The 27,003-nt window shown below is 45.8% G+C and overlaps 1 protein-coding gene across 1 annotated transcript in view; it reads right to left on the bottom strand.

Annotated features, from left to right (window-relative positions):
* The window catches only part of LOC124795092 (facilitated trehalose transporter Tret1-like), a 101,051-nt gene that overhangs the window by 43,181 nt on the left and 30,867 nt on the right, over positions 1 to 27,003 (bottom strand). The window contains exon 2 of the mRNA XM_047258925.1: positions 25,146 to 25,531. Within this exon, the coding sequence (XP_047114881.1) occupies positions 25,146 to 25,531 (386 nt within the window). The remainder of the gene's footprint in view (positions 1 to 25,145; positions 25,532 to 27,003) is intronic.

Here is a 27,003-nt window from a genome sequence, read left to right on the forward strand (position 1 = left end):
GGTATGGGATCATGATTTTTGAAGTGCGTTTGAGGCAGATGACACTTTTGACATGAGCAGAGAATTTTTTTTAGGTTTTGAAATTATTGGAGAAAGCTACGACGATTTTGAGACTTGACTGAGGTGCTATGATGTTATTATTACGATGACTATGTGTATTATGCTGTTGCGGTATGTTTATGATCAATAAGCTGATGCTATATGAGTTATTTGATTATGCTACATATCTATTAAGATAAAATATTGTAGAAGTGTCGACGAATAAGGTAAGGAATAATGAGTAGTGGTTAGGGACGCTGATTTGTGAAAAAGGTTGTTGGAAACCAAGAATCATACTTTAAGAGTTGTGAAATGTATGTCAATGCGTGAATGTATCACAATGCCGGCGAAAATTTTTTGGACACTGTTATATTCATAAGATTTTGTATCTACACATTTGCAACGCGAATTCTCGACCTCTGAAATTTTTTATGTGAGACTGCCACTGTAGCGGAAACTGCTGTCGTAAATATTTCCGTAAGAAAATTAAGTGACCACCTGCACGTAATGCGTCGTGGGCACCCAGCTGTGTCAGATGCCTGGAGAAAAAGCCATTAGCGCGTGCCTTTTCAGAGCACAGGAAGAAAAAAAAAAGGGAGGCCATTAGCCTCGCTATCGACATTCCTTTGTAGAAAGCACCGCAAATACGACACGCTCATTACTTGGAAAGATACTTACATCTGCACACCTGATTATGACAAGCGTTTTTCTCGAGAATTGAGAGAATTTTTACTGCCTTATGAAATGCCATATGGTTAAAGAATGATGTTTCATGTCGTCCTTTGTACATATTTGCTCATTTTCTTTAATATCTAGTTTCTAGATGCACTGCAGCATTGGTTAAAATAAAATTTAATATATGTACTAATATAGTTATTTTATGCCTACAGATCCAGTCAATAAGAAATTTATGATCTACTTCCAAGAAAACGAGGGCACATAAATAGACATTTCCCTTCACAGGAATTGCATAAATAATTTCTTTACGATTTGGTAACTTATCTGCTAGTGTAAGTTCTCGTGATGCATCACTATAGTGTTAAGATGTGACATAGGTATTAGCCATGGCCATTTTTTAGTGTAATATTCTTTCTGCTTGAGCTTTGTCATGTTTAGGTTTATAGCACTTGCTGCTGCTGCTTGCCAGGCATAGTGTTACTGAAATTGACTTTGTATTATTCTGTTAAGCCAGTTTTACTAACGATTTATTTTTATTGTTTGCTGCACATTGCCTTATATTAGTTGTAATATTCCAATTGCTTTGCTAATTTCTATAATGCTGCTTGCTTCGCAAATCTGCATTTTTTTTCATTGCTGTTTGCGTTAATTATTTTGTGCTGCTGCATTGCCTTGTCCCTTAGTTTAGCATCTGAGCTCAGTAGATTTAAGTTATCTTAAGAGGGGGTAGACTATATAAGAAACTAACTATGATGAATTGGAAGAAATGCATTTAGAAGCTATAAGAAAATGGTTTGGCCAAAAAAAAAAAAAAAGTATTTTGAAAGAGGATATGAACCAAACAAGTAGGGTTTAGGGACAACAGGTTTAGGTAGGATTTTCTTGGAAATAAATGATGAGGTAAGATAATGGAAAATAAATAATGAGGTAAGAAATGTGTGAACATATAAATACAGAAAGCATGCTTGGATAGAATTTTTTTGGTGGAAACAAATATTGAAATAAGAGGAAAGATATATGGAATGAAGTTCTGGGTTGGACTGCAGTACCAAATGTTACACTGAAAACAAACCCTGTCCTTTCCTTTTGTGTTATCCCACTATGTGTTTGTGTACCCTTGTGTATTTCTTTTCTTCCTGTCTCTGTGTACTGTTTCATAGAAATTTTTTTCTGTTCTAGTACTAAGCTACATTCACTATGATGAGGAATACTGTTATCCTCAAATATAATTTGCATTGATAATATGTTATTTTCTTTGTAAAGATGTTTAGACATTATTTATTCTGTTTTGTTTTAATGCTCATGTGTGAAGTTGATATTTCAAAAGTTATTCTGATCTTTTATGTATGTACTTATGTCATAATTCCTGTAACACTGATGTATATGTTATTTCGATTCTTTTGTAAAGCCCATATTACTACAAATGTTATCTGTACTATTATGTTCTTTAATGATGTATTTTGTACGTTTGTAATTGTATTCTTATGTTATAAAATTGTAATTGACACCAGTTCATCAAATTAAGTAACTTGTAAGTTCCATTTCACTGCACACGTTTCTGTTGGTCATGGTATATGGACAATATGTGAGAAGTAGGGACTGTTAGTGTTTGCACGTGTGTTAATAATTCAGCAAGGGACTGATAACAGCATTGCTGGTTCTAAGGACAATTAAAAAAAACTTTGTGAGTGCACATGTGGTGGTTTATGGATTTGCTATATTGTCCGCAAGACTCTTCGATGGTGATTGTGCACCTGCACATTTGCAACAGATGGCTGCTGGCCGTCTCTACAAGGACTACAGTGGGTCTGCACCTTTGATGACCCACCAATACCATTATTTCTACAAGGACTACAGTGGGTCTACACCTTTGCTGACTCACCAGTACCATTATTTCTACAAGGACTGCAGTGGGTCTGCACCTCTGGTGGCCCACCAATACCGTAATCTCTACCAGGACTACAGTGGGTCTGCTCTTCAAAATTTCGACTGACTCTGCTGTGGGTTTGCTCTGTTGTGGCCCATTACCTGTCTGCATGTCAAGAGTCAGCACTGTCTTTCCATTGGAAGGACAACACTACTTCTTCAAGATTGCATGGAAATCCACTACTTCCGTGTGCATTTTCTTCTACTGCTCAGACTTTGAGAAAAACACTACTATTTTACCATGATGAACGATCAGGACTGTCTTTATGGACTGTGAGAAAATTTGAGCTTTTGACCAACATTGTATCAATAAGTGTGTGCATTTGATTTCTTTGTTATTGTAATTATGAAAAAATTTTTCAAATCTGTATTGGCCACTGCCCAAACCAATTTGTAAAATTTTTTGTGGCGAGCATGGGGGCTATGTAAGTAGGCTGTTTAGGTTTTTTTATTGGTAACGCCACCTCTGTATGAAAATCACTGGATGTGCTGTGTGCAGTTTGTGGCTGCTTTGCATTGTTGTAATACTCGCCATTGTAGTGTTAGGCAGCTGGCTGTGAACAGCGCATAGCGTTGCGCAGTTGGAGGTGAGCCGCCAGCAGTGGTGGATGTGGGGAGAGAGATGGCGGAGTTTTGTAATTTGTCATGAACTGCTACATATATTATGACTATTAAGGTAAATACATTGTTTGTTCTCTATTAATATCTTTCATTTGCTAACTACCCCTATCAGTAGTTAGTGCCTTCCGTAGTTTGAATCTTTTATTTAGCTGGCAGTAGTGGCGCTCGCTGTATTGCAGTAGTTCGAGTAATGAAGATTTTTGTGAGGTAAGTGATTTCTGAAAGGTATAGTTTAATGTTAGTCAGGGCCATTCTTTTGCAGGGATTTTTGAAAGTCAGATTGCGTTGCGCTAAAATTATTGTATGTCAGTTTAAGCACAGTCTTGTATAATTGTTCAAAGGGGACGTTTCAATTTTTCTTTTGTTTCCTATACTTCTTGCTCAATATATAGATTGAATAACATCGAGGATAGGCTACAACCCTATCTCACTCCATTCCCAACCATTGGTTCCCTTTCATGGTCCTCGACTCACAACTGCCTTCTGGTTTATGTATAAATTTGTTGGTTGGTTGGTTTTAGGGTTTGATGGGGGCTAAACATCGAGGTCATCAGTCCCCTGTTCCAAACCGACATACTTGTAAAAGGCGTATACAGTAAAAGTGTAACCTCTGTACTCAGAGGGAGGGAACACCAAGGGGTACAGAGGTAAAATAAACACCGCAATAACACAAAATAGAGGACACTTAAAAGGAGCAGAGCAAATAGTTGACTAGAGTAAAACAGACTACAGAGAATGATGGATCAGGTAAAAGGTCAACCACTCAACTACAAACGAAGAACCTCCAGCTGGAAAGCGTTGATAGAGGTACCAACACAACTTGTTACCATAAAAGACACTATTTTGGTATCCATGTCACAATTAAAAGTCGCTGGAGTGGGTGTAGCCTGCTACACGGATAAAACGTAAAGCTGAGTCAGCTATAGAGGCATCGTCACCTAGAATTAAAGGAAGTGCAGCTGGTAAATTAAGGGACTGCCAAGGGATCTAAAAGGGAGCAGTCCATCACAAGATGGACCACTGTCAGCCCTGCATCACAGCGACACTTGGGTGGGTTCTCATGGCGAAGGAGATAGCTGTGGGTCAACTGCGTATGTCCAATTCGGAGATGGCAGAGAACAACTGAGTCCCTACGTGTGCTCCTCAAGGATGAGTTCCATATGGCTGTGGATGACTTTACCATGCGTGTTCAAGACAGACCATTCAGAGCTCCAGATATCGCGGACCTTGCGATGTCGGGAGACCAAGCTCCAGGGGTGGCGAAGTGGTGGCCTGCTTGGCCAACGGATCGACACGTTCGTTTCCTGGAATGCTGATGTGGCTCGGGGTCCACACAAACGTCGCTGAACGACCACACTCGGCGAGAGCAAAAACAGCATCTTGAATACCGCGCACCAAAGGATCTCGAGAAAAACACTGGTCGAGTGCTTGCAATCCACTCGGGGAGTCACTGAATGTGACAAATGACTCCCCAGGGCAGGAGGAAAGGTGAACGAGTGCACGATAAAGAGCAACCAGCTCCGCAGTGAAAACACTGGTCCCACAAGGCAGGGAATGCTGCTCAATGTAGTCGCCGTGGATGAAAGCAAACCCAGTGCGTCCATCGACCACAGAACCATCGGTGTAGACTACATCTGCATCGCGAAATGAGGCAAGAAGAGCCAGGAATTGTTGACGAAGACTGGCAGGTGGAACGGAGGACTTGGAGTCGCAGGACAAATACAAGCAAAGCGGCAAGCGAGGGAGGGACCAAGAAGGGGTAGAAGAAGAGGGCCAGAAGGATGGAGGAAGGGGAAAGGACTCTAGTGACGAGAGAAGGGAACGAACGCGGATCGCGATCGGAAGACCCGACATAGGCCGCCGTCGTGGGGAGGGGAGTGCAGAAGGTGGAAAAAGGAGCCTGTGGTTTGGGTGGTCAGGCGAGGCATGGACGTGGGCGATGTATGACGCAAGCAACTCTTGTCAGCGGAATCATAGGGGAAGGATTCCAGCTTCTACAAGAAGGCTAGTCACCGGACTAGTGTGGAATGCACCTGTCGCCAGTCTGACGCTACAATGGAGAATCGGGTCGAGTATCTGCAACGTTGAAGGTGCTGATGAGTCGTACACCACGCTTCTGTAGTCGAGACAGGATTGGACTAAGGCCTTATAGAGCTGTAGGAGGGCTGTTCGTGCAGCCCCCAAACAGTGTGGCTGAAGCAGCCAAGGATGTTGAGGTGCTGCCAGCACCGTTATTTAAGCTCGCGAAGATGTGGTGTCCAAGTGAGCTGGGCATCAAACAGTATGCCAAGAAAGCGATGCGTCTCCTCAATACGAAGGAGTTCATTGGCAAGGTAGAGCTCTGGATGGAGGTGGACCGTTCGATGACAACAGAAATGCATCACTCAGGTCTTAGAGGCTGAGAACTGAAAACCATGGTTGGATGCCCAAAAATGTGCCTTATGGATAGCTCACTGCAGTCACCGTTTAGTGACACTGATGCTTGGGGAACTGTAATAAAGATAAAAGTCATCGGCATATAGAGAGGAACAGACCAATGAGCCCACCGCAGCCGCAAGAGCATTAATCGCCACCAAAAGATGGGAACACTGAGAACTGAGCCCTGTGGGACACCATTCTCCTGAATATGAGCAGAGCTAAAATAAGTGCCAACTCTAAGGCTAAATTTACACTGCCCGCGATGCGATGCGATGCGATGCCGAGCCGAGCGGACCGATGAAGCGCTGAAATCGCGTGACAATGGGCAGGCTTGGTTTAACAGTGGCAACAGAACGGTGCCCGTTTAGACTGCAGGCAGGGCCGAGCGATGTGATGCGGTGCGATGCGATTGACTCCAGTGTAGTCGCAACCGAGTTTGCGTTTCGCGCGAGTGTTTGGAGCGATTGCTCGTTTGCGCTTGCGTCTGAAGTAATTGCTTGCTTGCAATGGGCATTGAAAGACTAATTAACAGTGTGCGTGAGCGCTCCGTGTTGTGGGAGCAGAAAAATAAATATTACCACAATAGGGATTTTGTTCGTCAAGCATGGAATGAAATAGCTGAAGATCGTGGAACAGACAGTAAGTACAAAAAAGTAAAATAAATAGCTACAAGACTCCAAGAAATAAGTAACACAAACAACTTCGTTTATTTTCTAATTTTAATTGTGTATAGATACTATTACAGTATTTTGATAATGAAATGACGTTCACAATAGTTACAGTATTTGATAATTTCGACATGAAATATATTTGCGTTAGTGACTGTTGACATAGTTTTTGAAGGCCTCTCTGACACTCCCCGCTCTTCTTGAAGCACTACTGTTTGCTCTGTCATTTTGGAATTTCACGTCTATATTTTCAGGCGAGGTACTGAAGAATAAGTGGAAGAACCTACGTGACACTTTCCGCTCTGAACTCAAAAACGTTTAGGAGACGAAGGTGGCATGCCGCATTTCCAATCCAATTGGCAGTGGTACGAAATGGCTCTGAGCACTATGGGACTTAACTTCTGGGGTCATCAGTCCCCTAGAACTTAGAACTACTTAAACCTAACTAACCTAAGGACATCACACACATCCATGCCCAAGGCAGGATTCGAACCTGCGACCGTAGCGGTCGCGCGGTTCCAGACTGTAGCGCCTAGAACCGCTCGGCCACTCTAGCCGGCCCGTGGTACGAGCTAATGACCTTCCTGACTGACATAATGACGCCACGGAAGACCAACACTAATGTTCATCACAGTAAAAGAACAGCATCGCAACACGACGACGTACCATTTTCACCAGCTCTTACAGAGAAAGAGAGTGTTTGGCCTGATGAAACCAACCAAGCCAGGTCTTCAAGACTGTCTGTAAGTTCAGAGGGTAGCGTTTCGATGCCTCCTCCCTCACCCACCCTACACACAAACCAAAACAAGAGATCGAAGAAATCGACAAACTCTGAGTTGCTGTGTGTGTGTGTGTGTGTGTGTGTGTGTGGTTTGAGGTTTTCGGGCGCTAAATATAGAGAAGCAAAAGTTGAAGCTAATTGAGCAACAAATGTCGAAATCAGAAACGCAAGATGACAGCTATCATTTTGTAGTAAGTTTGCTGCCAGCAATGCGAAACCATCACCAGCAGCTCAGTTGAGAGCCAGGATAAAAATTCAGCAGGTTCTTTTGGAAGAATTGGAACAATCAATCACTTCCACTGCACATTAGTTGATGTCACCCTATGCACCTGAAAATCCAGTTGAAATCGTAATTGCTGGAAATCCGCAGAATGAAATAGTCATTTCTGAAATTGAACCTGATGACATTGTTATTTCAAGCCACCAAGATTCTGAAAGCTTTGATACTTAAGTGAGTGAACTGTGATGTATTTTACTTCTCATTGTCAACTATGTCAAAATTTATTAAAAGAAAGTTTGAATCTATCACAATTTGTAAATTTTTCATAGTAAAATGATTGCTGTAAACTTAATATTGGACTTACCTAATGGTGATCATAACTTTTTCAGGGGTAATAGCCATTCTGAAATTTGTGTTTTGCTTCTGTAATCTATTTGAAACAGACGACACTATATAATCAAATGTCTCTGTACTCATTCTGAAGTAACTCCAAAATTTATCCTCCTCTTTTCTCAAGTCACTGTACAAATGATGAAATTCTCCTGAAGCCCTCCTCTCCTTGTTGATTTCATGCACCCATTCACGACTGCGTTGAATTCTCAGAGCACTGTTTTCTAATAAATCGTGTGCAATGTGAACGCTCCATCGTATTGCATCGCTTTGGCCGTTATGCTTCGCATAGCGTCGCGTCGCGTCGCATCGCATCGCAATCAGTGTAAACGTACGCTAACCCGAAAGGGCGATTGGAGAGAAAATTCCGAAAAAATCGGAAGTGGACCCTGTAAGCCCCATTCATGCAGTGTAGCAAGGATGTGATGGCGCCAGGTGGTATCGCACGCCTTCCAAAGATCAAAGAAAACAGCAGCTAGATTTTCACGCCGAGTAAAAGCTGTACAAATAGCAGACTCTAGCGAGACTAAATTGTCGATCGCTGAGTGGCCCTGACAGAAGCCCCCCCTGTTGCTGGGCCAGGAGGCCCCGAGCTTCGAGGATCCACATGAGCCGCCGACTCACCATCTGTTCCAGGAGTTCGCACATAACGTTGGTAATGCTGATAGGGCGATAGCTATCAACCACCAACTGATCTGCACCAGGTTTCAGCACTGGGATGGTAACACTATCCTGCCAACGAGTTGGGAAAATGCCCTCCGTCCAGATGCAGTTAAACAGGGCGAGTAATTCACCCTGACAGTGCGCTGAGAGATGGCGAAGAAACTGGTTATGAATTTGGTCTGGCCTTGGAGAGGTATCAGGACAACCTGTAAACGCACTTTGGAATTCCCATTTACTAAACAGGGCGTTGTATCGTTCCCAACGGTGCTTGCGAAATGACAACTACATACGCTCAGGCTGCTCTTTAATGGCGCGGAATTCTGCGCTGTAGCCTGCTGTCACGGAACTACGAGCGAAGCACTCTGCCAGATGTTCGGCGATGGCGATTGGGTCAGTATAATGTGTACCCTGAAGAGAAAGGCAAGGGACAGACGCATGAGGGCGAAAGCCAAAAATACGCCGAACCCGCGACCACACCTGAGATGGGGAGGTGCGAGAACCTATTATGGCAACATATCATTCCCAGCAGTCTTGTTTGCTCCGCCGGAATAACCGCCTGGCCCGGGCCCATAGCTGTTTAAAGGCAACCAGATTCTTAGGGTACTTGAAGAACGGGGGACAGTTGCCTCGGCAGCAGAAACAATGGCCATAGTGACCTCGTCCACTGCCAAATCAATGTCACCACGAAGTGGAGCAATGGTCATAGTAGCTGAAGTGTAGGCTGCCCAATCAGCTCCACAAAGAGACCATCGTGGCAGCTGGTCAGGGGGTTGGGAATAAAGAAGAGAAACCAAGATAGGAAAGTGCTCGCTATCACAGAGGTCGTCATGGACCTTCCAACTGAAGTATGGAAGAAGACCTGGGCTACTAAGAGAGAGGTGAATGGCCAAGTATGTGCCATGAGTCAAGCTAAAATATGTGGGAGCACCAGTGTTAAGGAGGCAAATGTCCTGCTGTGCCAAGAGAGCCTCAACATTCCTACCCTGGCCCGAGATCTGGGCCCCACCCCATAAAGGGTGGTGGGCATTAAAGTCCCCCAAAAGGAGGAATGGCGGGGGGAGCTGGGAGAACAAGGCAGCTAGGTCAGCAAGAGGGACAACCTCATCTGGGGGAAGGTAGAGGGAACAGATTATAAGCTCCATTCCTGCCCAGATTCTAACAGCCACAGCCTCGAGAGCCGTGTGAAGTGGCACTGGGAACAGTGGCAAGAACATAAACACAGACACCGCCAGACACCCTGTCATATTCTACGCGGTTCTTATAGCAGTGATGGCTGGGTGTTGTGTGCTGTCCTTAGGTTAGTTAGGTTTAAGTAGTTCTAAGTTCTAGGGGACTGATGACCATAGATGTTAAGTCCCATAGTGCTCAGAGCCATTTGAACCATCTTATAGCAACCCCGGTAGCCACAGAGGGAGGGGGTCCGCCGAACAGGAAACCAGGTTTCCTGTAGGGCCAGACAAGTGGCAGGGAAGATGCACAAAAGCTGTTTCAACTCAGCAAGGTGGTGGAAAAACCACAGCAATTCCATTGAAGGATAATGGTATCTGACTGAAGACATGAAAGAACCTGGGGGGAGATATGTCACGCATTAGAAGCGCTCGCCGCCACCAATCAACTTCCATAGGAGCTGTGGGTCGAGCAACATCTAGCTCCTGAGTGGACACTAGATGCTCCACATCATCTTCAGGTGCAGTGGTGAACTCCTTTTCTGTCTCTATGTCCTCCTCCTTTTGCTTTTTCTTCTATTTGGTAAGTTCCCATTTGTCCTTCGGTTTATCAGGCTTGGTGGGCATTTCTGACCCAGTCTCATGGACCGAGGAAGACCTGGAAGCCCTACATTCCTCAGGTGGTGGCTTTTTCAGCCACTGGATGACATCTGGAGGGGCAGTAACCGTGGAAGGGAGGGCACCAAGCGATCCCTTCTGCGTGAGGGAAGCTTGAGGTGGCGGGCACTTCTCCAGTGCAGCGGTGGGGACTGAAGTCCCCAAATAAGGAGGGATTGTTACTCCCGATGTTGATAATGGGGGAGCAATGGAAGAGGGTGTTCCAACTACCAGGGGGGACAGGAATAGACGGCCAGGCTGGAGGGCCCACAGAAAACGGCTGAGCTTGGGGGCTCATTGCCAGGGATGACGACATAGAAGCTGCTGCAGCATATGTCAATGAAATGCGCACAGGGTGAAGTCGGTCGTACTTGCGTTTAGCCTCTGTGTAAGTGTGCCTGTCCAAGGTCTTATACTCAATAATCTTCCGTTCTTTTTGATAAACCGTGCAGTCTGACAAGCAAGGTGAATGCTTCTGTCCGCAGTTGACACAAACAGGGGGCGGCGAACATGGGATGTTGGGGTGGGAGGCATATCCACAATCCCAACAGGTAGGGTTGGCGTCACATCTCGATGACATATGCCCAAACCTACAGCACTTAAAGCAGCGCATGGGAGGAGGGACATAAGGGCTAACATCACATCGAAATATCATCACCTTGACCTTATCGGGTAGGGTGTCACCCTCGAAAGCCAAGATGAAGGCGCCGGTAGCGACCCAACTATCTTTAGGTCCCATTGCAGACATGTCGTACAAAGTGGACACCGCAGCGTTCCAGATTTGCACGGAGCTTGTCGTCAGATTGCAACAACAGGTCACAATGAAAAATAAGTCCCTGAACCATTTAAGGCTCTAATGAGGCATAATGGAGACTGCAACATCACCGAGCTTGTCACAAGCAAGCAATGCCCGTGACTGTGCTGGGGATGCTGTCTGTATGAGGACTGCTCCAGACCATATTTTAGACATGCCCTCAACTTCTCCAAACTTGTCCTCTAAATTTTCCACAAAAAACTGAGACTTTGTGATCAGAAATGAGTCCCCATCTGTTCAGCTGCAAACCAGAAATCGAGGAGAATACTTCTCACCAGGTAATTTAGATCGCCGTTCCTCCCCTGGTGTGGGCAGGGAAGGAAACAATTGGGGGTCGTACTTTAAAGCATTGAACTTTCCTTTCTTAGAGACTCGTGCTTGAGCACTATTCGTATTTCTTTTCATGGTGGTCCCACGAGCAGCTAGGGAAAGGAATGTCTACCCAGACAGAGCCCCACATGCCTGGGTAAGCCTAATACAACTGGGGGCGGCAAGTTCCCAAGAGGTCGCCCGCTAGCAACTGTTCTATCTCAACAGATAGTGTCCACAGAACCGATAGAGGTACTCAAGGTGCCCTCCGCCACACACCGTCAGGTGGCTTGCGGAGTATGGATGTAGATGTAGATGTAGATGAACAGCCATGCATCTCCTCGGCGCGCAGCACACCTTGAGATTGAGGTTTTTTTTATAGAAGTTTATACCATCCTCGCGACCCAGTCAGTTAAGTCAAGACCCCCAGGCTCTGTACCGTACAACGTTCCACCGTCGCGCCTTACGGTGGTCGTTGAAGCACGCTCAGAGCTTACAGTATTGAGGACTGGTGGCGCTTCCCAGTCCCCAGCTCAGGGACCCTGGGGTCGCCAAGCCCATACCCAGCAACTAAATGCTGAGCCCCCTGAGGGTTTTACAAATTGTAAATAGCCTTTCGCTCCCTGTGTTTTACCCCTGCCACCTTCAGAATTTGAAAGAGAATTCAGTCTATATTGTCAAAAATTGTCTCTAAGTCTACAAATGCTAGAAAAGTAGGTTTGCCTTTCCTTAATCTCCTATGGTAAGTCGTAGGGTCAGTATTGCCTCACGTGTTCCAAAATTTCCACGGAATCCAAACTGATGTTCCCCAAGGTCGGCTTCTACCAGTTTTTCCATTCATCTGTAAAGAATTAGTGTCAGTAGTTTGCAGCCGTGACATATGAAACTAATAGCTCGGTAATTTTCACACCTGCCAGCACTTGCTTTCTTTGGGATTGGAATTATTATATTCTTGATGTCTGCGGGTATTTCTCCTGTCCCATACATCTTGCTCATCAGATGGTAGAGTTTTGTCACGGCTGGCTCTCCCAAGGCTATCAGTAGTTCTAATGGAATGTTATCTACTCCAGGGGCCTTGTTTCGAGTTAGGTCTTTCAGTCAAATTCTTCACACAGTATCATATCTCTAATTTCATCTTCACCTACGTCCTCTTCCATTTTCATAATATTGCCCTCGAGTACATCGCCCTTGTACACACCCTCTATACAGGGTGGTCCATTGATAGTGACCGGGCCAAATATCTCACGAAATAAACATCAAACGAAAAAAACTACTGGTTTCCCTCTTCAAGCTAGACAAGTTTTGTTCTTTGTAGTGTTTTCCTTTGACGCTTATTTCGTGAGATATTTGGCCCGGTCACAATCAGTGAACCACCGTGTATATTCCTTCCACCTTTCTGCTTTCCCTTCTTTGCTTGGAACCGGTTTTTCCATCTGAGATCTTGATATTCATACAAGTGGTTCTCTTTTCTTCAAAGGTCTCTCTAATTTTCCTGTAGGAAGTGTCTATCTTACCCCTAGCGAGATATGCCTCTACATCCTTACATTTGTCCTCTAGCCATCCCTGCTTAGCCATTTTGCACTTACCGTCGATCTCATGTTTGAGACGTTTGTATTCCTTCTTGCCTGCTTCATTTACTGCATATTTATAGTGTCTCCTTTTAGCGATTAAGTTCAATATCTCTTCTGCTGCCCAATGATTTCTACTAGCCCTACTGGGTGTTGTGTGATGTCCTTAGGTTAGTTAGGTTTAAGTAGTTCTAAGTTCTAGGGGACTGATGACCATAGCTGTTAAGTCCCATAGTGCTCAGAGCCATTTTTCTACTAGCCCTCGTCTTTTTACCTAATTGATCTCTCAAGGCTACCTATTCGTCTTATACTGTATTTCTTTCCCCAGTTCTTGTCAATCGTTGCGTAATGCTCTTTGTGAAACTCTCTACAGCCTCTGGTTACTACAGTTTATCCAGGTCCCATCTCCTTAAATTCCCACCTTTTTGCAGTTTCTTCGGTTTTAATCTACAGTTCATAACCAATCGATTGTGGTCAGAGTCCACATCTGACCCTGGAAATGTCTTACAATTTAAAACCTTGTTCCTAAATCTCTGTCTTACCATTATGTAACCTGTCTGAAACCTTCCAGTCTCCAGGCCTCTTCCACGTATATAACCTTCTTTCATGATTCTTAAACCAAGTTTTAGCTATGCTTAAGTTATTCTCTGTGCCAAATTCTACCAGGTGGTTTCCTCTTTCATTCCTTACCCCCATTCCATATTGACCTACTACTTTTCCTCCTCTTCTGTTTCGTACTATCTAATTCCAGTGACCCATGACTATTAAATTTTCGTCTACCTTCACTACTTGAATAATTTTTTTTATCTGTTCGTACATTTCTTTATTCTCTTCGTCATCTGCGGAGCTAGTTGACATGTAAACTTGTACTACTATGATAGGCGTGGGCTTCGTGTCTATCTTGGCTACAATAATGCGTTCACTATGCTGTTAGTGGTAGCTTACCCGTGCTCCTATTTTTTATTCATTATTAAACCCACTCCTGCATCAGCTTTAAATGATTTTGCAGTTATAACTCTGTATTCTTATTCCCCCTGCCACCGAACTGCACTAATTCACACTATAAGTTTATCCTATCCATTTCCGTTTTAAAATTTTCTAACCTACCTGCCCGATTAAGGGATCTGACATTCCACGCTCCGATCCGTAGGATGACAATTTTGTTTCCCGTGATAACGACATCCTCCTGAGTAGTCCCCTCCAGGAGATCCGAATGGGGGATTATTTTACTTCAGGAATATTTTACCCAGAAGGACATCATCATTTAATCATACAGTAAAGCTGCATGCTCTCGCGAAAAATTACGGCTGTAGTTTCTCCTTGCTTTCAGCCGTTCGCAGTACCAGCACAGCAAGGCCGTTTTGGTAAATGTTACAAGGCCAGATCAGTCATGGTTGGTTGGTTGTTTGGGGGAAGAGACCAAACAGCGAGGTTATCAGTCTCATAGGATTAGGTAAGGATGGGGAAGGAAGTCGGCCATGCCCTTACAAAGGAACCATCCCGGCATTTGCCTCGAGCGATTTATGGAAATCACGGAAAACCTAAATCAGGATGGCCGGAAGCGGGATTGAACCGTCGTCCTTCCGAATGCGAGCAGATCAGTCAATCATCCAAACTGTTGCCCCTCTAACTACTGAAAAGGCAGCTGCCCCTCTTCAGGAACCACAAGTTTGTCTGGCCTCTCCTTCGTGGTTGCACCTAGAGAACGGCTATCTGCATCGCTGAGGCACGCAAGTTTCCTCACGAACGGTAAGATCTATGGTTCATCGGCCAGTCGTATAACATAAAGGAGAAAAAAGCATATGAAAATATACTAAAGCCTCGGATTAAAACTGATTTGCAGGAAGTATAATGACCGATAACGGGTAATAAAAATCAGTATTTAAAAGTAATTTGCATATGTGTTTCCGTCCACGGATATTGTAGAATGTGTGGTTTGCGGCTGTGCACGCATAAAAACATATATTTTATCAAAAGAATTGTAGCTACTACGAAATCAGCAGTCACAAACTTCGTAATAAAATCTTCTAAGGCTTCCAGCCGCGTCACGTGGCCAATATCCACGAGCTTAGGAAAGAGCTCTCCTCGGCCATTGTCAAGTGGTAAATGATTTGCTGCGTCGCCGTTACTTCGCCGTTATATGGTCGCACTGCTGTCTGTACGTCATTAGTGCCCCTTCCTCGACGCATGTGTTAATGTTTTCGTCCCTCGCGATGACCGGGTACCAGGCTTTGCTGAGCTGCAGATCGCTGCAACCGCCATATCAGTGTGGCTCCTATTACGTCGCCCACTGCACTGTGGAGCAACGCCTACGCAGTCTGAAAAATCAGTCATGGGAGAACACGCTTTAGAAAATCGACACTGAACTCTGTTCGAGAAACATCTGTCGTTATGAGGACGAAGGGATTTTGGTGTAGGGAGTGCATATATTGTTGGCGACACCCCAAATCGATTTCGGCTTCCCGACCAGTGTTCGGGACGGTCCGGGGACGGAGCCAAGGCGGCGCTGTACCCCAAGTTGTCAAGAAGGTTTTAGAAAAGCGGAAGGAAAGAGCATGGAGCAGTTGACGGAAGCGGACTCCCGCTGGTAGTAGGGAGGAAGGGCGGCCTGCATACCCTAAATCCAAGGAGGCGTTGAAAAAAATGTCATGGGCCGGATTAGCAGGCATGGACTGCTCGCCGATTGGACAGCGGAGGTTCAGCAGTCTCAGCATAAAGGCTTTCCACAGGGCTGGTGTAAAAAGCTCCAGACACTAAACGTAATCCACGGTGGTGGATAGATTCGAGACGCCGAAGAATAGACGGTCGAGCAGAGGAGTAAACTATGCTTCCATAGTCCAATTTCGAGCGCTCTAAGGTGCGATAGAGGCGGAGAAGGACCACTCGGTCCGCTCCCCAGGAGGTACCATTCAGGACACGGAGGGTGTTGAGGGATCGCAGACAGCGAGCCGAAAGATAGGAAACGTGGGAGGACCAGCACAGTTTTCTGTCAAACATAAGACCCAAGAACTTAGCGACGTCCGAAAACTGAAGGTTGACAGGTCCTAGATGTAAGGAAGGTGGAAGAAACTCCATACGACGCCAAAAATTAACACAAACGGTCTTACTGGGAGAAAAGCGGAAGCCTGTTGCGATGCTTCAAGAGTGGAGGCGATCGAGACATCCTTGAAGACGTCGTTCAAGAAGGCTGGTCCGTTGAGAGCTGTAGTAGATCACAAAATCGTCCACAAAGAGGGAGCCCGAGACATCGGGAAGGAGACAGTCCATAATTGGATTTATGGCAATGGCAAACAGTACAACACTTAGCATGGAGCCCTGGGGTACCCCGTTTTCTTGGGAGTAAGTACGGGAGAGAGTAGTGTTCACCCGCACTCTAAATGTGCGCTCTGCCATAAATTCGCGAAGAAAAATGGGCAGCCGACCTCGAAAGCCCCAAGAGAACAGTGTGCGGAGGATGCCTGTCCTCCAACAGGTATCGTATGCTCTCTCCAGATCAAAAAATATTGCTACTGTTTGGCGTTTCCAGAGAAAATTGATGATATAAGTGGAGAGAGCAACAAGATGGTCAACTGCAGAACGATGCTTTCGTAAACCGCATTGGGCAGGTGTTAAAAGACTGCGACTGCAGGACTCCAGCCACCAAGCTATACGGCTATTCACCATACGCTCCAAAACCTTACATACACTACTCGTGAGAGAAATGGGGCGATAGCTAGAGGGGAGATGTTCGTCCTTTCCAGGTTTCGGAACAGGAACGACGATAGCTTGCCGCCATGGTCTGGGAAAAGTACTGACGGTCCAAATTCGATTATAAAGGCGAAGGAGGTAACGCAGACTATGGGTTGATAAATGCAGCAACATTTGGATGTGGATACCATCCGGTCCTGGGGCGGAGGAGCGAGAAGAAGAGAGTGCATGTTGGAGTTCCCGCATGGAGAAAACAGTATTATAGCTTTCGCGATTTTGAGAGGAGAAAGCAAGAGGTTGCACTTCCGCTGCACGTGTCTTCGGGAGAAACGCTGGAGGGTAATTTGAAGAGCTCGAAATCTCAGCAAAGTGTTGACCCAATGAGTTAGAAATTGCGACGGGGTCCACTAACGTATCATGCGCGACAGTGAGCCCAGAGACCGGGGAGAAACTAGGCGCGCCAGATAACCGTCGAATCCGACTCCAAACTTCCGAGGAGGGAGTGAAGGTGTTAAATGAGCTAGTAAAGAAGTCCCAGCTTGCCTTCTTGCTATCGCGGATGACGCGACGGCATGGCGCACGGAACTGCTTATAGCGGATACAGTTGGCCAAAGTAGGATGGTGGCTGAAAACGCGAAGAGCACGTCGCCGCCTACGTATTGCGTCACGGCATGCCTCGTTCCACCAAGGAACCGGGGGGCGCCGGGGCATTCGGAGGTGCGTGGTATTGAACGTTCCGCAGCTGTAAGAATAACGTCTGTAATATGTGTGACCTCATCGTCGACGCTAGGAAAGTGATGGTCATCGAATGTCGCTAGAGACGAAAAAAGTGTCCAATCGGCTTGGGCAAACTTCCAGCGTTGCGGGCGCATATATGGCAGTTGAGGCTGCAGTCTAAGGACACATGGAAAGTGGTCATTCGAGTGTGTATCATCAAGTGCGAACCATTCGAAGCGCCGAGCTAACGGAACAGTACCGACCGAAAGGTCCAAAAGAGAGAAATTTGTCGTGGAGGCAGACAAAATTGTAGGGTCCCCAGTGTTGAGGCAAACAAGATCCACTTGGCGGAAGACGTCTATCAATAGTGAGCCACGCGGACAAGGATGTGGAGATCCCCAAAGCGGGTGGTGGGTATTGAAGTCCCCAACCAGCAAATAGGGGGGTGGAAGCTGACCAAGAAGATGAAGGAGATCAGCTCGTGCCATTGGTGTGGACGATGGAATGTATACTGTACAAAGAGAGAAGGTGTGTCCAGAAAGGGAAAGACGGACTGTGACAGCTTGGAAGGAAGTGTTTAAGGGGATTGGGTGATAATGGAGAGTATAATGGAGAAGAATCATAAGTGCCTTCAACAGAGGGGAGATCAAATCGAACAGACTGAAAATGGGGGAGAACAAAGCGGTCGTGGGGATGCAACTTTGTTTGCTGAAGACAGAAGATGACTGGCGAGTAGGATCGTAAGAGGATCGACAATTCATCCCGATTGACTCAAATGCCGCGGATATTCCAGTGGATAATGGACATTGGGTGAACAGAAAATGAAGGCATGTGACCAAGGTTGCCGTCAACTCAACGACTGCTCAGAGCTTGCGACCGACAGCATGGAACGGCATTCAGCCGAAGGCAGAAGATCGTGATCCATAGGTTGTTCAGGAGCAGCTCCTGCCACCAGAGATCTGCCGGTTGATCGGCCGCCAGCAGTGCGCCTTGGCGACACAGAAGACGGCCGAGGGCGGTTACCGCCAGGTGGTGCTGTAGATGAGACACGCCTTAGCAGAGGAGAGGAACTGGGTTTCTTATTAGCCTTCCTGGAAACATGATGTTTAGATAAAGGAGGAACCGATGGTTGTGAGGTTGGGGTACGTAAAAAATCTTCATGCGTATGCTCTTTTTTGGAAGTCTTGGTGCCTGACTTTTGGACTCGAGATTTAGCAGAACCTGATGAAGGGTGAGCCATAGAGTGAGCAGGCGAAAGCGGGGAGGTTCAACGGGCGATCTTTGCGCTGGCCGATCTGACGACCGTGGCACTAAAGGTGAGATCACAAGTCTGCGTGGCTGCCTCCTTTGTTGGCCGAGGAGAGCCAAGGACAGTGCTGTATTTTCCTGTCTGAGGCACAGTGGGCTTTCGACTAGCGAATAATTTTCGAGCAGCTAAGGTCGACACCTTTTCCTTCACTCTGATTTCCTGAATGAGCTTTTCGTCTTTAAAAATGGGGCAGTCTCTAGAGGAAGCAGTGTGGTTACCCATACAGTTGATGCAACGAGGGGATGGAGGTGGACAAGCACCCTCATGGGCATCCTTGCCACACCTAACACATTTGGCCAGATTGGAACAGGACTGGCTGATGTGATTGAACCGTTGACACCGATAGCAACGCGTAGGGTTTGGGATGTAAGGGCGAATGGAAATTATCTCATAGCCCGCTTTGATTTTAGATGGGAGTTTAACTTTGTCAAATGTCAAGAAGACAGTATGGGTTGGAATGATGTTCGTGTCAACCCTTTTCATGACTGTGTACAGCCGTTACGCCCTGGTCAGACAGGTAGTGTTGAATTTCCTCGTCGGACAATCCGTCGAGGGAGCGTGTATAAACGACCCCACGTGAGGAATTTAAAGTGCAGTGCGCTTCCACCCGGACAGGGAAGGTGTGTAGCAGTGAAGTACGCAGCAATTTTTGTGCCTGGAGGGCACTGACTGTTTCTAACAACAAGGTGCCATTTCGTAATCTGGAACAAGACTTTACAGGACCTGCAATTGCGTCGACACCTTTCTGAATAATGAAAGGGTTGACCATGGAGAAATCGTGACCTTCGTCAGACCGAGAAACAACAAGGAACTGTGGCAACGATGGAAGGATTCGCTGTGGCTGAGACTCATTGAACTTATGCTTGTGAGCAGACATAGTAGAAGATGAGGAAACCATTGCGAAATTATCCCCCATGATTACCGGCATCTCCAATGGCGCGCTCCTTCCTTGTGGGGGCCCTCTCTGAGGGCACTCCCACCTTAGGTGATTGTTCACACCTCGGGTCACATCTCCCGAGAAACGGATGGAGGGACCAATCGGTACTTTTGGAAGGTATCAGCTCGGGTAATCACCCCTCCCTGGGCCTGGCCGTTACCAGGGGGTACGTACGTGTCCTACCTGTCTGCCCGGGGCGAGGAATTACGCGTTACCCCGTCACCGGCTATGCATGGAAATTCGTGGGCCGGCCTTCAGACATGCACGGGTAGGAAAAAAGAGAAAGGGAAAAAGCAAAGGGAAAGGAAAGAAGAGAGGTCTCAAACGCCGCAGCGGAGAAAAGGGCAAAGAGAAGAGGTATGGAAAAGAGAAGGACAAAGGAAGGACGAAGACTTGCAAGCAGAGAAAGCAAAGAATGTGTTACATTTTCGAGGGTCCGTCTCCCGACGTAGGCACAAAACATACTCCCAGAGGGGGAGAAAGGGAAGGAAAGAGGCGGAGGTGGGGGGGGGGGCGAAGATGGGGGATGATGAAGGATGCGGAAAGGGAAGGTATGCAGCCCGGAAAGGAAGGAAGGCCACATTAGCTCGGGGTCCCGTGCTCGCTACGCACGTATCCACAAAAGAGTTGTGGACCCCATGGGGGGGGGGGGGGCTGACATAGTGTTTAGTGTATCTGTGATTGTAAAACAGTTAAGATCCTTAGACGCCAGAAAGGCATCTGGCCCAGACGGTTTCCCTATAAGGTTTTATGTTGACTATGCTACAAATATAGTACACTTATCCGTCATCTATCAGAGATCATTGGAATGGCGGAAAGTTCCACGGAAGAAGGCCCAGGTCATAGCAATCTATAAAAAGAGTAGAAAATCGGATGCTCATAATTAGCAGCCAATTTCACTGACATCGACTTGTTGTAGAATCATGGAACATATTTTGTATTCAGACATAATGACCTTTCTAGACCCTGAGAAGCTCATCTGCAGAAACCAGCACAGTTTGAGGAAGCAGCGGTCATGCGAGACACAGTTGGCCCTCTTTGTGCATGATAAACAACAGACTCTAGATACGGGCTCCCAGGTTGCTGCCATATTTCACGACCTTCGAAAGGCGTTCGACTCAGTTCCGCACTGTCGCTTGCTATAAGAAGTGCGCGCTAACGGTCTATCCAATGACATATGCGGTTGGATAGAAAGTTTTCTAACAGACAGGGAGCAGTATGTCGTCCCGAACGGGGTAACTTCAACAGAAGCAAGAGTAACTTCAGGTGTGCCCCAGGATAGCGAATAGATCCTCTGCTTTTTACGATTTACATAAACGATCTGGTTGACTGTATTGACAGCGGCATTAGACTGTTTGCCGATGATGCTGTAGTCTACAGGAAAGTAGTATCACACGAAAGTTGTGAACAAATAAATGAGGGTTTGCAGAAAATAAATACGTGGTGTAACGACTGGCAGTTATCTCTCAATATTAATAAGTGCAACGTACTGCGTATAACAAGGCGAAAATCACCATTAATATACGAGTACAAAATAAATTCCCAGTCTTTGGAAGCGGTAACGTCAGTCAAGTATCTGGGTGTGACTTTTCGAAATGATCTCAAATGGACACAAGTAACGGGTAAGGCGAACTCTAGATTGCGGTTTATTGATAGAATCCTGAAGCGATGCAGTCCTTCAACAAAGGAAATAGCTTACAATACGTTAGTTCGTCCAGTCTTAGAGTATTGTTCGTCTGTATGGGACCCTTACCAGTTGGGTCTGATTCAAGAGATTGAGAGGGTCCAAAGAAGAGCGGTAAGATTCGTGAGTGGTACATTCAGCCATCGCGAGATCGTTACCAATCTCATAGAAAGTTTGAAGTGGGACACACTTGCAGATAGACGACGCGCTAAACAGAAGGGGCTGCTTTCTAAATTCCGAAATCCAATCTTCACCGCGGATGTAGAGCATATATTATTACCACCAACTTTCAAATCGCGTAATGATCATCATTCAAGGATAAGGGAAATAAGAGCTCTTACTGAGGCGGTCAGACAGTCGTTTTTCTCTCGCGCGATCCGCGAGTGGAACAGAGGGTGAAAGGGGGGGGGGGGGGGGGAAGAATTTGGCGCGAATTGTGCCATCTGCCACACACTGCTTCGTGGCTAGCGGAGTATATATGTGTAGATATCCCTCTTCTACGTTATGGATACATATTCTATCGTTGCGACTGTGTCTAGAAGCACACTACTAATGCTGTATTCGAAAGTTGCAGGATAGTTTTACCTACTCATCTGCATTTTTCTGCATGTACAGCAAGCCGTCATTCGTCACACCAAATAGAAATTCTATCTGTGTTCTGTATCCTCCAACAATCAGTCAACGACGGTATTTTCCCATATAATACAGTATCATCAGCAAACAGTCCGAGACTCCGAGACTACTGCTCATCTTAAACGTCAAAACATTTATGTACGTAGATAATTACACTTCCCGGGACCTCCTGACGACGCTCTTGTCTCAGATCAGGCGCGGCTCGTGGTTCCCCTGCTTGGGAAAGTACCATTACAAATCAGTCTGTCACCAGAACCAAGATTTATGGAGTGGGACTTGGAGGTCTGGGGGTAATACCACACACTACCCAAACATTAAGATCTAACTCGAAACAAGGCCCTGGGAGTAGACAACATTCCATTAGAACTACTGATAGCCAGCTCCTACAAAACTCTACCATCTGGTGATCTGGTGAGCAAGATGTATAGGACAGGTGAAACCCTCAGACTTCGAGAAGAATATAATAATTCCAATCCCAAAGAAAGCAGGTGTTGACAAGTGTGGAAATTACCGAACTATCAGTTTAATAAATCACGGATGCAAAATACTAAAAAGAATTATTTACAGACGAATGGAAAAACTGGTAGGAGCCGACCTTGGGGAAGATCAGTTCGGGTTCCGTAGAAATATTGGAACAGGTGAGGCAATACAGACGCTACTACTCATCTAAAAGATAGATTAAGGAAAGGCAAACCTACATTTCTAGCATTTGTAGACTTAGAGAAAGCTTTTGACAATGGTGACTGAAATACTCTCTTTCAAATTCTGAAGGTGGCAGGGGTAAAATACAGGGAGCGAAAGGCTATTTCGAATTTGTACAGAAACCAGAAGGAGTTATAAGAGTCGAGGGGCATGAAAGGGAAGCAGGGGTTGGGAAGGGAGTGAGACAGGGCTGTAGCCTACCCCCGATGTTATTCAATATGTATATTGAACAAGCAGTAAAGGAAACAAAAGAAAAATTCGGAGTAGGAATTAAAATCCATGGAGAAGAAATAAAAACTTTGAGGTTAGCCGATGACATTGTACGTATGTCAGAGATAGCGAACTACCTGGAAGAGCAGCTGAACGGAATGGACAGTGTCTTGAAAGGAGGTTATAAGATGAACATCAACAAAAGGAAAACGAGGATAATGGAATGTAGTCGAATCAAATCGGGCGATGTTGAGGGAATCAGATTAGGAAATGAAGGAAATGAGACAAAGTAGTAAATGAGTTTTGCTATGCCCTGTGGAGGCATGTCAAGGAGGATCCAAGAACCTTACAATGCACGGAGTGGGGCAACATCGTTTTTAATGTTACACACCAGCAAATTTTAATTTTACAGATGTGCACTTTTGTCAGACTGTCTTTAGTCTGGTTGCTCTTTTGTTTTTATTTCAAAGTCAAGTAATTTTTTTTTTTTTTAGTTTTATAAATCTTATTCTGTCAATTCCTGCTCAGTTTGAATTTAAGCCCACACGGAATTGATTGTTACTGGGACAAAAGCTTTTCAAACAATTTGTGTCAGAGCGGCAGTCAAATTAAAATCGAACACCCACCACAACAGGACCATGGAATGGTTCCATTCAAAGTAATCATCACATTCATTAATATATTTACCCCATTGGCAGATGAGACGATTAATTCCGGTTTCGTAGAACGCGGCCGTCCGCTTACAGATCCACAACCACACCCACTCTTGCACTGCCTGGTCCGACTGAGACCAAAGTGCATGTATGTGTTTCTTCGGGTAGCTACAGATGCGAAAATCACTCGGTGTGAAATATCCGGGCAGTACGTAGGGCGCTGAAGTGTTTCCTAAGCAAATCACTGAAGTGTGGGGACGGGTGTTATCGTGCAACAGGTTGATACCGTCCGACAGAATTCCGACAACCCGAGAACAAATGGCAAAGCCACCAGTGGAAACATCCCAAACCTCCTTCGCCAAAGTGATCCAAAGCTGGTTACTCAAGTTCTGTTAAAGTCGTGACGCCCTTCTTCGATTGTTGGGTCCTTCTGAATGTCGAGTTCGTCGAGCGTGGAACCACAATCAACGTGCAGCGCTATGAAGTCACTTTGCAGAAACTGCGAGGTGCCATGAAGTCAAATCGCTTGAGGAGGTGAGCAAAAGGTCACTACAGTCGAAGACGAAGGTCATCATGAACTTTCGGACGGCGAGGACGAGCGGTTCTAGCCGCTACAGTCTGGAACCGCGCGACCGCTACGGTCGCAGGTTTGAATCCTGCCGCGGGCATGGATGTGTGTGATGTCCTTAGGTTAGTTAGGTTTAAGTAGCTCTACGTCTATGGGACTGATGACCTCAGATGTTAAGTCCTATAGTGCTTAGAGCCATTTGACCCATTTTTCATCATGAACTTACCAGAACTTCCGTGAGCAGCTTTGGATTTCTTTGTGGGGAGATGTAGGATGTTTCTACTGTTGGTTTTGCCATTTTCCCTTGTGCTGTCAGAATGCTGTTGGAGGGAATCATCCTGTTACACGCTAATGCCCACCCCCACGTTGCCAATCTGACAAAGGCTACGCTTCAGCACTTTGGTCGGAAAGCACTGCAACATCCTCCATATAGCCCAAATCTTTCACTGTGTGATTTTCACATCATTGACGACCTGAAGAAAGATTTTAATTTCATTCAGACGAGGAAGTGCAAATGAGGGTGCGGTTGTGGATCCATCAGCGGTCGACCGCGTCCTACGAAACAGGGATCGCCGGCCGCGGTGGCCGTGCGGTTCTAGGCGCTGCAGTCCGGAACCGCGGGACTGCTACGGGCGCAGGTTCGTATCCTGCCTGGGGCATGGTTGTGTGTGATGTCTTTAGGTTAGTTAGGTTTAAGTAGTTCTAAGTTCTAGGGGACTGATGACCTAAGATGTTAAGTCCCATAGTGCTCAGAGCCATTTGAAACAGGGATCGATTATTTCGTCTCGTATTGGGATAAATGTTTAACAAGTGTGGTGATTACTTTTGAATGGACCCATTCCATGGTCACTTTGTGCCGGGTGTTGGGTTTTCATTTGACTTGTTGGCGCTGTAACTTATGAACATATTAACACTTGGTTGCAAACCCAGCCCCGAAATTGGTGGGAGAAGGAATCAGAATTGTGCCATTTCCTTCATACTATAGTGACAGCCGGAATCTCTCGTTTATAGTCAGTCACACTTCACACATCAGGTGCTGATGAGGTGAACTTTGCTTCTGGATGACAAGTCACTCTAGAACCCAACAACAATTACGCATCAAAAAAGTCGCTTCATTGTTTGCTTACCTGGTAGATGGTGATCAATGTTCCCCGGATCTCGAGCTCGGCTATCTCGACGAGATAGCAAGGGGAGGCGACCAGGACGATGCACTGCGCGATGGCTCCGATGACGCGGGACAACATCAACTCCCAGGGTTGTGTGGCGAAGATCTGGATCAGCCAGAGTGCCGAGTGGGGGAACACAGTGCACAGCAACATCCGCTTGCGGCCCACGATGTCAACTAGGTGGCCGATGAAGAGCATGGGGAACACCATGGAGAGCGAGCTCGACGCGATGATCCAGGAGGCCTCGTCTTCGGTGGTAGGGATGTGCGACGAGTTGGAGGTGAGTCGCGGCAGCACCGGCGCTCCCCAGCCCAGGAAGGCACCGAACGTCACGTAGCCCAGCGTCGCTGTGGATGTACAGCCTTGTTACAAGTGCTTGTATGAAAGGCTGCAACTCTTAACTTAAAAGGAAAAGTGTCTAGTACAGCACTGGACATGATGGACAGCTGTATGAATTCGAACAGGTACTCTCAAGAACAAGCAAAGAAACGCTACTAGCAGCAAAAAGAGGAGAATGTATCGTTAAAGAAGCCCAAATAAACAACAATTAGAAGGCCGTGACAATTTCAATCAGTGTGCCAGTGTCATTGATGGAAAAGAGGTACATCGATGTTTTCCAATTGCAACGTCGATGAGTTATGTTTGTTGCGTAATCTGTTCTTAAATTGTAAGTAGGCTGTTTAGCTTTTTATGTTCGTAACGCCACGTAGCGCTCTGTATGAAAATCGCTGACTGCGCTCTGTGCAGTCTGTGGCTGGTTGGACTCATTGTTGAAATATTCGCTAGTGTAGCGTTGGGCAGTTTGATGTGAACAGCGCGTAGCGTTGGGCAGTTGGAGATGAGCCGCCAGCAGTGGTGGATGTGGGGACACAGATGCCATAGTTTTGAGAGGTTACTATGAGTTGACGATCTGGACGTGTGTCCGTCAGAAAAAGGAAATTTTTAAGACTGGCTGTCATGGACTGATATATATATATTATGACTTTTGAACACTATTAAGGTAAATACATTGATTGTTCTCTATCAGTATCTTTCGTTTGCTATTCCCATCAGTAGTTAGTGCCTTCAGTAGTTACAATCTTCTATTTAGCTGGCAGTATTGACGCTCGCTGTATTGCAGTAGTTCGGAGGGCCATTCTTTTGTAGGGAATATTGAAAGTCAGATTGCGTTGCGCTACGAATATCGTGTCAGTTTAGTGATGATCAGAATAAGTAAAGAGAAAACAGTCTGAGTACGTTCAGTTTTGCTCAGGTGTTTGAAAATCAAATAACGTAAGAAGTTTACCAGTACAGTCATTCATTACATTCAAAGGGGAAGTTTCAAAGTGAACTTAGTGTTGCATATGGATTTTTTTCTTTTTTAGCCTCACATCTTCTGACTGTTTTGATACTACTTGTCACAGTTTCCTGTGCCAGCCCCTTCATATCAGAGCAGTACTTGCACTCTATACCGTCGACTATACGCTGAATATATTCCAACGTACGTTTTCCCCTACAGTACCACGGAAGTCACGTGCTGATGTCTCAACATATGTCCTAGCATCTAGTCCATCTCTTTAATGTTTTCCACATATTCCTTTCGTTGTCAACTCTGTGGAGGACCTCCTCATTTTTATCTTATCAGTTTCCTAAGTTTTCAACATCTTTCTCCAACCCCAAGTCACAAACGCTTCGATTCTCTTCTTTTCCGGTTTTTCTTGCAGTTCGTGAGTCACTTCTATAAAATGCTGTCGTCGAGACTTATACTCTCAGAATTTTACTACCCAAATTAAGGGGTGTTTGACACTAGTAGACACTTTTTTTGTGGAAATGCTCTATT

The sequence above is a fragment of the Schistocerca piceifrons genome, chromosome 4, assembly GCF_021461385.2.
Source record: "Schistocerca piceifrons isolate TAMUIC-IGC-003096 chromosome 4, iqSchPice1.1, whole genome shotgun sequence".
Taxonomy (NCBI): domain Eukaryota; kingdom Metazoa; phylum Arthropoda; class Insecta; order Orthoptera; family Acrididae; genus Schistocerca; species Schistocerca piceifrons.